General features: G+C 32.0%; 2 protein-coding genes across 7 annotated transcripts in view; both read right to left on the reverse strand.

Moving 5' to 3' along the window:
* Positions 1-13,049, reverse strand: part of LOC106457153 (vesicular acetylcholine transporter-like) — a 316,981-nt gene that overhangs the window by 199,127 nt on the left and 104,805 nt on the right. The window lies entirely within an intron of this gene.
* LOC111085258 lies at positions 2,333-4,605 on the reverse strand. Of its 2 annotated transcripts, none has more exons than XM_022382977.1 (4): positions 4,355-4,605; positions 3,892-4,008; positions 3,493-3,594; positions 2,333-2,741 (listed from the first exon to the last, which is right to left on the reverse strand). In XM_022382977.1, exons 2-4 carry the CDS (start codon positions 3,940-3,942, stop codon positions 2,517-2,519), a joined length of 378 nt encoding a protein of 125 aa, XP_022238685.1. In that variant the 5' UTR covers positions 3,943-4,008; positions 4,355-4,605; the 3' UTR covers positions 2,333-2,516. The 2 variants fall into 2 exon arrangements, with proteins under 2 accessions (XP_022238685.1, XP_022238684.1); XM_022382976.1 differs by having other exon boundaries at positions 4,346-4,605.

The raw sequence follows: 13,049 nt of genomic DNA on the forward strand, positions 1-13,049 counted from the left end.
AGATGGTGAAATAAGTCAGCGGCAAACAGAATCATCGTGCAGTTCAGGAGACATGGTAAGGAAACAACTGAGCAGCATCCGTGTCGTCCTGGTCCATCGGAGAGGACAAAAATGGCTGTCAAGAGGAGCATCGAAATGGATCCCAGACTAACGACTGCAGAAGTGGCCAAAGTTGGTGGGATGAGCCCAAAATCTGTTCAACGGATTCTCCACAGACTGGGTTATCGTTGCAGAGCAGCTAGACGGAAGCCCTTATTACGACCTGCCAACATAGTCAGACGAAAGAAGTGGGCAAGTGATATGATGACCAAGCTTCTGGACTTTTGGAAGACCGTATTGTTCTCAGACGAATCAAGATACGCTCAATTTTCGGACAGTGGAAGAATATGGGTCTGTAGAATGCCTCACCAAGAGTTTTGGCTCAACAGATTGCAGCCAACTGTGAAGCATGGTCGTTTCAACGTGATGGTTTGGGGAGCTGTTTGGCTTGGTGGGAGATCGAGCTTAGTGGAATGCGTTGGCAACATAAATTTTGCGAAATACGTCGAAATATTGGAGGAAGGACTCTTGCTACTTTATTCCTCGGGTTTCGTGTCACTCTGCTAGAAACACCCAAAAGTGGCGGGAAGAAAATGGTATCCAGAAGTTGGCCTGGCCGAGCCAATCTCCTGACATGAACCCCATCGAAAACCTCTGAGCCATACTCGACCGACAAGTCAAGAAACAACCAAAAAACCAACTTCGAATAGCGATCTACTCCATGTTTTGAAGCAAGAGTGGGCGAAACTCCCACAATCTAATATTGACGAGATGATTCTCACGATGCCCCAAAGGCTCAACGGACTCCACGAAGCGAAAGGAAGATCTACTAGATATTAATTAAATTATAAATATATCAATTCATGTGAATATGACGGAAAAATTTCATTTTTTCTGAAAAGGTGGTATCTATTTACTTGTGACCACACTGTGTATATATAATAAGTTTTCAGAATTTCCAAACTGTCAGACATATTATATACAAATTACCATTAAGAATTTCAGTGAAGAAACTTGCCTTGAGACTCTTACTACATGTTATATGTACAAGCATATATTTTCCAAAGTTATTTTCTAATGTTTATCTTTTTGTTGGAAATAAAATCATATTGTGAAATTTGTACTTTTCTGTACTATTAGGTATTTTGAAATTAATTATATAAATATAATTCATTAAGTCCTCTAGTTGACCTCCTTTCTAATCATATGGCCTTCAACCTGCTGACAAAAAAATATGAAAATTATTCAAAACTATGTTGTTCCCTACTGCATGGAACTCTGAAGCTGGTAATTTCCACACAGAAGACAACTTTTGAAAAACCTGTAAATACACCTTAGTAAATTAGCTGAGTCTTTATACGTACGGAAAATAATGACTAAGGTCGATATGGGTGCGATGCAAGTGTCGTTGAAATAATAAAAATGGAAAAGCAAACGTCCAAACATTTTAGTGACAATAAAACTTTAGATTAATCAAACGGTTATATTTATCTCTAAACACTCTTTTCTTACTAACATTTGTCATACCCGTGACAAATATATATATATTTGTAAACATAATTCGATAGATAAGAATTTTACACATTTATAATTTATGCTTTCAATGTTGTACTACGCTTATGTAAAATGACAAGAATATCGATTTTATTGTGATAGTGTGCCAAATAGATATGTACATTGTGGGATATAAAACACGTGGATTACTAATGCTTCTGTTATATATTAAAGAATATTCAAAGTCTAGGTTTTATACTCGTTTGTTTTAAAGGATTCAAAGAAGAAAAGCTACACAAGGCTATTTGCGCATACATTGTAAAAACAAGTGTTAACCATTTAACACATTTATGAACATCGCTTAATATACACGTTAAGGTGTTAATCTTAAAACGCTCTTGTTAATTGTTTGTTTGTAGTCAAGCACAAAGTTACACAATCGGCTATCTGTAGTCTGTCCACTACAGGTATCAAAACCCGATTTCTAGCGTTGTAAATCCGCAGACATACCGCTTTGCCACTGGGGAGTGGTAATGTTAATATCAATTAACACTAGTGTTGTTCCAATATATGTAAATTTTAAAACAAGTAACATGTTAAAAATCGTGCATCAGATAATTCACACGTTTACATGTTTATTTCAGAAAGGTGTTATTAGATTAACACTATAGTGTTAATAATATTGTGAGATGATTAACTATTTGGTATATTGATTTACGTATGGTGCTACTGCAAGAAAAACAAAGAAATAAATTTGATATTATGACTTTATTTGTTTAAACTTCAGGTACACGTATAGTCACATCCACAAAGCCTTGATAAAAACTGAATAGATGTAATTTACTCTGCAGATATGACATTTTATTTGAGTGAAGTACAAATATTAACACTAATTAAACAATCTCTCTAAATTACTAATTTGGTGTTTCAGAAGATCTTGATATAATCTCTGAAAACTGCTTCCAGTTATAACCCACCTAGTGTTATGTAATTCCCAAAACTTGTGAATAAATGGTTGGATATTCTAAATCAAACACATAATATGTCGCAATTAATAACATCATTGCATCAAAAATATTGCTGGTTTGTCCAAAATTCTTTATGTTGTCACCAACTTCCTCCAGACTGTTTGTAAATACAAGATGGGGTACCTCCTCATCTGCAGAGTCCGAATGTTTTTGTGGGATTAAATCAACATGATCAGTGCTCTAAAAAACAAACAAAAAAGGATAAATATAATGTAATAATGAATATCGCAAAATATAATTGATGGTAATTTTTCTTATTGTCTATGTACTTTTAATATAAAACCATAGTATTAATTATTCAGCCATCTGGGATTTTTTAAATGTAAAATTGGCTTGCATCATTCCCTTGATTCCTATTAATGTGCAAAATATAAAATGCACATTTCAAAACATTTATAAAAGTGGGAGCATGAATTGATTAATTGGTGCTATATGCACTTTCCACTTAATTTCAGTTATATCGTGATTGAGAGGCTGAAATCCATTAATAACATGGAAATAAAGTTACTAAAATAAACGTAAGACAGAAAATGGCCACCAGTCAGCCATCTTCGATTTTTTAACAAATAAAAAATTTGTTTATTGCTTCATTCCTTTACTGTTTACTATCAATTTCTAAAATATGAAAGGCATATCTAAAGGAATCAATGTACCATAGGAGGTAACATTTGGAAAGTTGCAAAAACATATTAAAAAGCATAAAAAAAAAAGAATTTGGTGTGCACCATTCCGTAATGTCTCCTATCAATATGAAAAGTCTACGTGAAATTGTCAACGAACGTATGGGGGGGAGGGGGGGAAGTTTGGTTATTTTGGATATTAAAAAAAAACTGCATTTATTCTTAAAGATATATTGTAAATCAAAATAGCCATTGCACAAAGTTATGGAACAAAAGATTTTATAGGGAAATTAAAAATACAGTACATTTACCATTTTAATTACTGTTCTTGACCACTGTCCTTTCCATTTCATTTTTCCGACCAATTCCTCTACAAGTCTCCCGCTTATCATACAATCTGTCATGTCAGACCTCTGTAATGAGAAAATATATAGATGAACTAGTTTTCCATAATTTAAGCTGTACCTATATTAGCCAATTATCTGTAAGGTCCAACTCCAATAACCTTAATTTATCTTTACATTATATAAATAATTTCTGATGAAATGGTTGAACTTTTAACAAAATTGACATCTTAGCTTAACTGCTGATGAGTTTTTGCTAAATGTCTTAATAAAATACCCACCTTATCAATGTCTAAAATTATATTAAATTAGAAGATTTTTAACAGATAATATTCAAATCTACAAAAATAAATTTTGCATACATACATTTAAATCCTTCTTCAACTGCTCTGCAACCTTTTTCATCAGCCACTCCATTTTAATCTCATTTCTAGCCTTGTCAGGATTGTTGATGTTTCTTATGGTGAAAAATTCATGCAGTACCTTAAATAAATTAATATTTTCTATCAAAAGATAATTCATTTTATTTTAAGCTAAAATCCACATTACTTTTTTTAACTCTACACAAACTGATTAATGTACATATTTATTTTAGTAAAAAAGAACTGTATTTAAAAAAAATATTCATAAAATATATCATGAAATCAGTTGGGTAATTTACTGTGTATTGTGAATGGAACTTCAAATTATGGATTTTTATATAATGTATTATAGGCTGATTGTCTATTTTATTATAGTGCTCAAATTGTTTGGGTAAATTCAAATTTTCAAATATTTCTTTTATGTGTTTCATTAAATGGTTGAAATTTAAATAACTTACAAGACTCACTCTTCAACACAAGGTAATGTTTCTATTACAGGTTGGTTTCAGTGTGGTTTGCCACTGTGCTCTTCTAGAGCGAGTCTCTCTCAATAATGTCCTAATGTGTGATCTGTATTGTCCACCACTACGTTCTCTATTGAGTTGCTCTACATATTTATCAAAGTCTTCCTCATTTATTGGAACAGGGGAAACAACTGATTTCTTTCCAACTTGTCCAACTCTAAACTTCAAGTTTCAGGGAAAAAGCTGAAGGGGATTCTGGAAATGTTTTCTTTGATTTGGTATTTTCCCTCCATCTTGCAGTCCTCATTCTTTGACTTAATTTACTAACAAAGAAACTCTAAAGGCAAATAAAAATAAGCTTGTTTACTCTACTGAGATTAGATAAATTCATTTAAAATCAAGATACTGTTCTTATCACACTAGTAAGATGTATCTTTTTGAGGAATGTTGAAGTAGTATAAAGATAATGATAATAAAAAAGTAGTAATCAGTTTTACCACTTTCCCATAGTCATAAGTTGTTCATGAGAAAAGTAATCTTTCATTCATTTGCTGATTAATTTTTTACAGTGATAAAGTAATTAATTTTTATCATACTAACCCATGGATGTTTTACATCTTCATATGTTCAGCACTTGCCAATGGCATGATAGTAAGATAAATCCAAAAATTCTGGATGTCTTGTCATATAAAATACTTCGCATTATTTTAATAGCTGATTAAATATCATGCTATCTGTCTATTACTCAGAGGTATATGTAGTGATGGAGAGAAGTCTGGCAAAGAAATCTTTTCTGGAGGAAGCATTTCTTCTGAAGGGTAAAGCATCTACATAACAAATAAATAAAAATCAACAAAATCCTCACTGAAAACCACTTTTTATAGTAGGTTAAGGAAAACAGAGATTCAAACATTGTAAACCATCTACTAGTAAACCACTTACGAGATTACAATATACATAAAATAAATATCCCAATACGATAAAATATATAAAACAATCGATGATTAATTCAGAATTTGGTAATCATACCATCACATACTTTTTTCCAAAAATTTAACAGAAGTCAACAAATTGACACACTTATAATTATAATATAATTATCAATAATAATTATCATACCTGAAAATAAGTGTGTTGTTTCTTTAGAAGATTTTTAACAGTACTTCACAATGATCATAGTTATCAGCTAAAGAACTATCATTTTTCTGATCAGTTTCCAATAATATTCTAGCTTCAGGTTTTTTGTTTGAGTTGTCTCATCCATATTGGTTGTGTTTCTCACATGGACCCATGTATCACTATTATAAAGTACCATAAAAGTATTTCTTTTAAACTCTTCCAAAACCTCATCTTCTTCAACTTCTGTACCGTTCTCTTCTAATACCAGTTTTTCAACACAAAGATCAAGCTTTGTCTTTACTGAAAAAAAGAAAAATAGAATAAATTGCAAGGATATAATCTTTCAAATGACACATGGTACTTGATAACTGTAATGATTTTTACTGTCCACATTTGCCTTCAAAAATAACTATTGCAGTGATCGTGCAGTAAAATTACTACAGGTATGTGTTGGTTTACATAATTTTAATTTTGTAAATATTTTTTTGCATTAATTTCTACTTGGTTGACAGTTTTCCTTAAATATTCTAGTTTAATCAGTATTACTAGCAACTACAATACAATTGAAATATTGTAAAAGTGGCATTATAATCCAATACTCAACCATTATTAATATTATATAGTGAATACCTCCATATGTATGTGCAATATGCATTGTACTTATTTAGTCAATGATGAATTTTAATGGTGATGCAAGTTACCTGCATCTATGACATTCTGAATTGTGAGTTGAGGCACAATAACTCGTTTTCTTCTTTGTCTACTGGAATCCCATACTTTCACAAAAGGAATTGTCTGTTGAATTGCAAAAGTAATCAAAGTCTAATTTTTTGAACACAACTAATTGATAAGTACTAATTGATTGTTACTAACAATACTTTCTTCCTCATAGTTCCTCATACCTATTGATAACATAAAATTTTTCTTGACACTGACAAAGACAGAGTGGCAACTAAATAAGTAAGCTGTGGTAGCTAATAACCTTTAAATCTGTTTCAAAATTCACCTCATATGCTAAAAGATGTTTATTGAAGTTGACTATAGACAACTTTGCCATTAAAAATATTTTCCTGGTTGTTTATCAATATATTAACCACATAGCCAAATTCTGGCAAGTTAGAGTCGTCAAAAGAGTGTGTTAAAATACATCCTTCTTGGAAAGAACATCCATTTATGTCAACCTGCTTTGTAACATTTATGTTTTCTAAATCTGCAAACTGTTCTTAAACACAAAGTTTCTGTGGATCTGGCATTTTATTTATAGCAACTTCTTTCCCTTTTTAATCTCATCTCCTGAGTAAAAAATATTGCCTGATATCTGTCCTAAAGCATTAATCATTTGTCCACACAACCATTTTTGATGAAATCTGGCCATACTAAGAGGAAGTTTTTGAAGCATTACCATTTTTTTTGTTTTTTAAAAAAGCATGTTTACCTTCAAACTGCATACACCATTGAAATCGTCCAGGGCATAATTCTAAAATATGCCTAGGGAAATAACACATGAAATGTATTTTGGGAATAATGACAGCTTTTAGATATTCCATTTTAAATCCCAAATGATGATTTTCAGTATGTTTTTTTTAGATCTCCAGACATCTCTGTTGTAGCACAAGGGCATCTGACCAAAAATGTTATTTGCACCAATGTGGCAGTTTAAAAAATAATTACCATTTTTTTGTCATTTGTAAGAATTTTGGGACCTAATATGAATGACATTGTGCTTATGAGAGTAAGCATTGCAGCTGCGGTTTGTTTAATGTTTATGTCTACAAGGCACTGTTTTCTATCAATTGGTTCTGGATTTAATGCCTCTTCTAAATAACAATAATGAAATGCTAATATTTGAGAATAAAGCCAGTTCGGCATAAAATACTTTTAGTTGATAAAATGAGCTAAAAATAAGGCCAATTCATATTTAACAACACCTTCTATTAAAACATGCATTGGATCGTGTACCGACCAGATAATATTGTCGAAGTCAACTAAGTTAGCAAGGCAGCTTTGGTAATTGATCCCCCATACTGTGTTTCAGTACTTTTCGCATGTTTAGAAATTCCACTTTCCATTAAATTAACCCATTCAATGTATTCATGCATTATGTGTTGAAATTGATCATCTCCAGAGTATGTTTTCATATCAAGTGAAGAGGACAAACACATACGATCCTTTTTGTATACAAAACCAATAACCTCTTTAAAGTCACCTAAACTATTAGAAACTGGTGTATCAGCAGGAGCCATAATAACTACCCCTTTACCAAATAGTTAATTCTCTTCACATTTACAGCAAGTCCCCCTGAAGACATTGCGTTCACTGTTCAAGTAAAATTCTCTAAAAGTTTGCCAATTCCATGTGATTTTAAAAATTTAGTTCTTTCAATTGTAATTGGAACTATTGCTTGAAGTTTGGAAGATTTGTTATCAATTGAGATATCATCTAAAATATTTTCTACGTCTGGACATTCTCTTTCAAGGAGCTGCTGTTTTACCTTTCTTTTTCTACATTGAAAGATGTTGTTCAATCAGACAAACAGTGTTTTCAGCTACGGAACTAACTACTGCTTGTGAAATGTTGTATTTTGACTCAAGAGTCAATAAATAACCTACATGAATATGAGAAAGATCTTCACCATTTTTTAAAACAGAATTTTTGAAATTACGTAATTCATCAGTCTGAATTTCATACTGATCATCTTGAACTTGATCCTTAGCTAATATTCATTCATGATGAATGTTCTTGCAATATCAATTGACATAACTTTTTAGAACTATAACCATAACATCCTACTTGACAATAAATTATGAATCTTCGATCTTTTTTGTGAAGCATTACAATATGGTTACAGGAAGAAGAGAATGGCTTTGTTTCAAATGAATACATAGTGCATATAAAATCGATATTGACAGCAATGCGGCAACAATAGGGAGAACAGCTATAAAATTATGGGTAAAATAGTAACGATTACCTTCCACTGTCAACTCTAGTTGTGTAAACAATCGTAAATCACTGCTATAAAACTGTCAACAGTTTCAGTGCAAATTATAAATAAAAACCATTTATAACACTATTGAAATTTCAGGTTACATTCTTCTTGCTTTTATACGTTTTGATTACACCATCACCGGTTACACAGGGTCTTGGTCTGGCTTTAGGCCTTTATAGACCAGGGAGGGTAAGGTGCACACGTTACCTGTTACATCGATCAATTAGTGCCGGTATTTTACGTCGAAACCTTTAGGGGGGTCAGGTTCCTGTGGAGTTGTTTGTTTCAATTACTGTTAATGTTAATTGCGTATTTACAAGAGGGCCAGAGTTAGTTTGAAAAACACTTTTCCGACTTTTCATAGGCCATGTCCATGTATAACACACTGTTAACATTGGTGTGTAGTGAACACTTCGATGGTGCTAGATCAGTGCGATAGTCCTGCACACTCACTAACAGTTCTGTAAATCACTCACGCACTTTTTACTAATTAAGTCACTATGAGCGTATTTACATAAATACCCTAATAATACAGATTTTTATGGAAATATTTCATTGTCACATGTTGGAGTCTGTTAGATATGTAAGGCATGTTAGAGTACTTATGAATAAATTGGGTTGATGTGCTTCTCGGTACTCTGTATACGGCAGTTAGTATTCTATTTTGGATAATTTGTATTTTATTTATTGTGTTTTGTGATATATTGTACCAAGCTGGACATGCATGTTTCAGTACTGGTCTAATATATGTTGTGTAGATTTTGATAATGTTTTGAGGTGATGTGCCTTTGTTTCTACCTGACAGACTCTTGACATAATAAACACGTTTCCATGCTCTATTTGTTAAATATCCCTTATATATTTTTTTTCCATTTCACTTTGGAATCGTATGTTATTCCCAGGAATTCTGCTGACGTGGCATTCTGGAGACGAGCTCCTTGAAGGTATAGTATTGGGAGATGTTTTGCCATTTTGGATGATTTTGTAAATAATTGTACTTGTGTTTTTGGTTCCTTTGTTTTAATTCTATATTTTTTGGCAGTATTCCTGTAATCTATTTAGTTGTGGTTATCTAGTTAGTTGCTGAACTTAGGTGTTGATGAGCTCTTCCAGATTGCCACATCATCTGCGAATTGTGAAGCGAACCCTTCATTTGGGTCGTTTAAGGGCATATTACTGACATACATAATGAAAAGTAGTGGGCTAATTACCCCTACCTGTTACATCACCTACCAAACAACGCATTTGAATGTCCCGCCAAGAATCCGATTGACCTATCCACACACCAACAATTAGCCTCTTACGCCATGACGAAAGAAAATAGTTCGAAAATATACCTACTTTCATTACCACACATTACCAAGTTTTACTTTCAACCATATTACGTTACTAAAGTGTAAATAACTAAATGTAATCAAGAAATATGCCTTGAATCCAAAGAGACAATATTTGTAGGCCATTGTGCACATGTTTGTAAATAATCGCTTTAATATAAATTCCCTAAAAATAATAAAACTGTACATTTTGTTATTATTCATGGAATTTAGTTAAATAACTTAAGACCCAATATGTCTGAAGACAAAATATTAATAAACAATTCATTTTCTTTGTGTGCGACTGTTATAATCAGGTAAATCCAATAACTTTCGAAAACTTCTTTTGGTTAATTATGAAAGTATATATATATATATAAGACAACGGTTTGTAAGCATAATGAAACATTTTAATACATAATACATGTTTCGACAGAACATTGGTTTGTCTTCTGACCAATGCTCTGTGGAAACATGTAGTATATATTAAAATATTCCATTGTGCTTACAAATCGTTGTGTGTTATATATATACAGTCATCTTAGCATAATGTACTTCCCTACTCAAATACTTCTTTTGGTTGAACATATTATGTAATATAAATAAAGGGTTGTATAGTAACTGCCGATTTTCCTTCTTCAGTATTCTAGATACTAATCTAGTACAAAAAGTTATTCAGACGTTCATGTAAAACATTCAATACCAAACGATCAATACATTAGTGGTAGTAATTACAATCGCAATTCGCTAATCACAAACTGACCCTTAATAAATTTCATTATTTTATAACGTTTCTCACCTGAAAAAAAAATTGAGCAACACAAGCATGCATTTTATTGCCACATTTATCATCACAAACCAAGGGAGAACCTGTACCGGAAGTTTGAAAACAATACTAGCAAGAAACACAAATATGGTTTTTCCGGAAGATCAAAATTAGTATTTTAATTTGAGAGGCAAATGTTCACCTTTACCATATAATAATCATTGTTCAATAAGTTTCTTTAACTTAAGTTGTTTTCTTTTGAAAAATTCTTTCAACTATGTGTTTCTTTGTGTCAAGGAAAAGATGTGTAATATATAAGAAATTTGTAGACCACACGTGAATTAACACACCTCCCGATTCAAAAATAATTAACATTGATGAATAAACTTCCTACTAATAGAAAAAAAAGCAATCTATAACTAATAGTTTACTTACCAGATGTAGAAGGTGATTTGTTGTCAATGAAATAAGTTGAAACTTGTCGTTCAGGCGATTTGCTAACTTTCATTGTTAACTACTGTAACAATGAATGATGCTACGAAGGCGGTAAGTGAATCTTTTATGAGCACTTTATACGGGGAGTCTTGCAAGACATCCGGCATTGAATTTCCGTTAAGAGATAAACACTGGTGTTAATTAGACCCGTTACAGGATCAACACCAACGATTTAAATTGTTCAAAGCTACGCAAACAAAGATGTAAATTTTCGAACGAAAAGAATGATAATTTGTGTCGCAGTAGATCACAGAAAATTAATCAAAAACATCAACAAAGTTCTAATGTGTTGCTTAATTATTATCCTGTTCATTTATTATTCATAATATGCAATTAATAATATTTTTCATGCAATTAGAAAACTTAATTAGAAAGATGGTGAGAGAAAACAAGATGATGAAACAGACGCAAAAAAAATAAAATTAGTTATGTACTTTACAAATTTATAAAAATTTCATTTGAAAAATAAAGTTTAATATCATACCACAAGATTAACACAAGAACGATTTACACTTTAACACTAATGCGTTATTTATTGAGCCAAGATGTACTGTTTTAACGCTAATGTTAAAATTATTAACACTCATGTTTTTGAAATAACAATTTTATCGTGTTACTTATTAACACTTATTTTGACAGTGTAGCCGTTTTTGATATTGAACTGATAGATTTGACATTCAACAGCATTCACCGTCAATTCTTTGGATACACTCATCTGATCGATTATTGGAATTTGTCACTTTTATATCGCATTTATGCCCTAAAGTATAGAGTGCTTTATTGAGATAAGGGGAACGTGAACCCTCATATTCACAGTCTGGGCATACTAATCACTATTTCATACCTGACTGAGGAGGGATTCAAATATTCGTTTTACCTGAAACTCCAGTGCACAGAATTTTCAATTAATTAATATATATTGTCAAAACTCAAAGTATATACGTATGTAGAAAATAATTCTACTGCCATTTTAAAATAAATCATCTGGATTTGATTTTGCAATCAACGCTCACAAAGAATAACAGCAGCAACAACAAAATTCTAAGCAATTTTCCAAGAGACGTTTGACATTTTTCGATAATAGCATATCATAATATTTTAATTGCCCTTTGAAGTCAAATGTTAATATAGTTATTGCACTGAAATTCGATACTACTACGATGGGAGCTGCAACCTCACCTTACTATAAAAAAACGAACACGATTAACTTATAACAATTAACATTGAAACTTAGATACTCTAAAAACAAGAAGTCATTATTTTTAGACAAACGTATATGCACGAGAAGAGACTGTATAGCGGCCTACGATTTGGCCATTTGTGCTTGTCCTCATTAGGTTCAGGCGAGTCTTTAAGTAAGTATTTTTTACATTATGTAAAATGTGAAACGACAAGGAACTTAACACGTATCGGGTGTGAAGTTTTGTTGGTTTAGTTTGCAGAATGTATCTTAATGTAGCTTATTTTCGAGTTTTCATTCAATTTGCCTTTTTTATTTTATGTCTTAGCGTGCTAAGTGATAGTAATTTTACTCAATGATGTATTTCATTCCATTCATAAGCGTAGTCAGTGATTGCAGCATGTTCATTATTTGTAGTATAAAAGTGTTTATAAAACTGAACGTGTGGTGATATTATGATACACTTTGAACGATCCTTCTTATTTATTTTATGTAGCTTATCCCAAGGTATCAGGAAACTCAATTCATTACATATTTTATTTCTCTTTTCTTTGTAATAATACATTCTATTCTTTTCAGTAAATCAATTCTTTTAACCCTCTTTAGAAAGGTTACTTTGACAGTTTTTCTGATTACAGTGTTATTTTTGAAGTTGTTTTATGTATATTTGTTTCTAAGAGTCTTGTGCTTTAAAACATTTTCAAGTTTACATTCTCAATTAGGCCCGGCATGGCCAGGTGGTTAAGGCACTCGACTCGCAATCTGAGGGTCGAGGGTTCGAATCTCTGTCACACCAAACATGCTCGCCCTTTCAGCCGTGGGGGCGTTATAATGTGACG

Source organism: Limulus polyphemus, unplaced genomic scaffold, assembly GCF_000517525.1.
Source record: "Limulus polyphemus unplaced genomic scaffold, Limulus_polyphemus-2.1.2 Scaffold297, whole genome shotgun sequence".
Classification (NCBI taxonomy): Eukaryota; Metazoa; Arthropoda; class Merostomata; order Xiphosura; family Limulidae; genus Limulus; species Limulus polyphemus.

Coding starts and splice junctions, on each gene's coding strand:
- LOC111085258 (XM_022382977.1), bottom strand. CDS start 3,942: ATGGAGTGGCTGATGAAAAAGGTTGCAGAGCAGTTGAAGAAGGATTTA. Junction 3,595..3,891: donor AGTTGAAGAAGGATTTAAAT/GTATGTATGCAA, acceptor TTCTCATTACAG/AGGTCTGACATGACAGATTG. Junction 2,742..3,492: donor CAAGAACAGTAATTAAAATG/GTAAATGTACTG, acceptor TTTGTTTTTTAG/AGCACTGATCATGTTGATTT.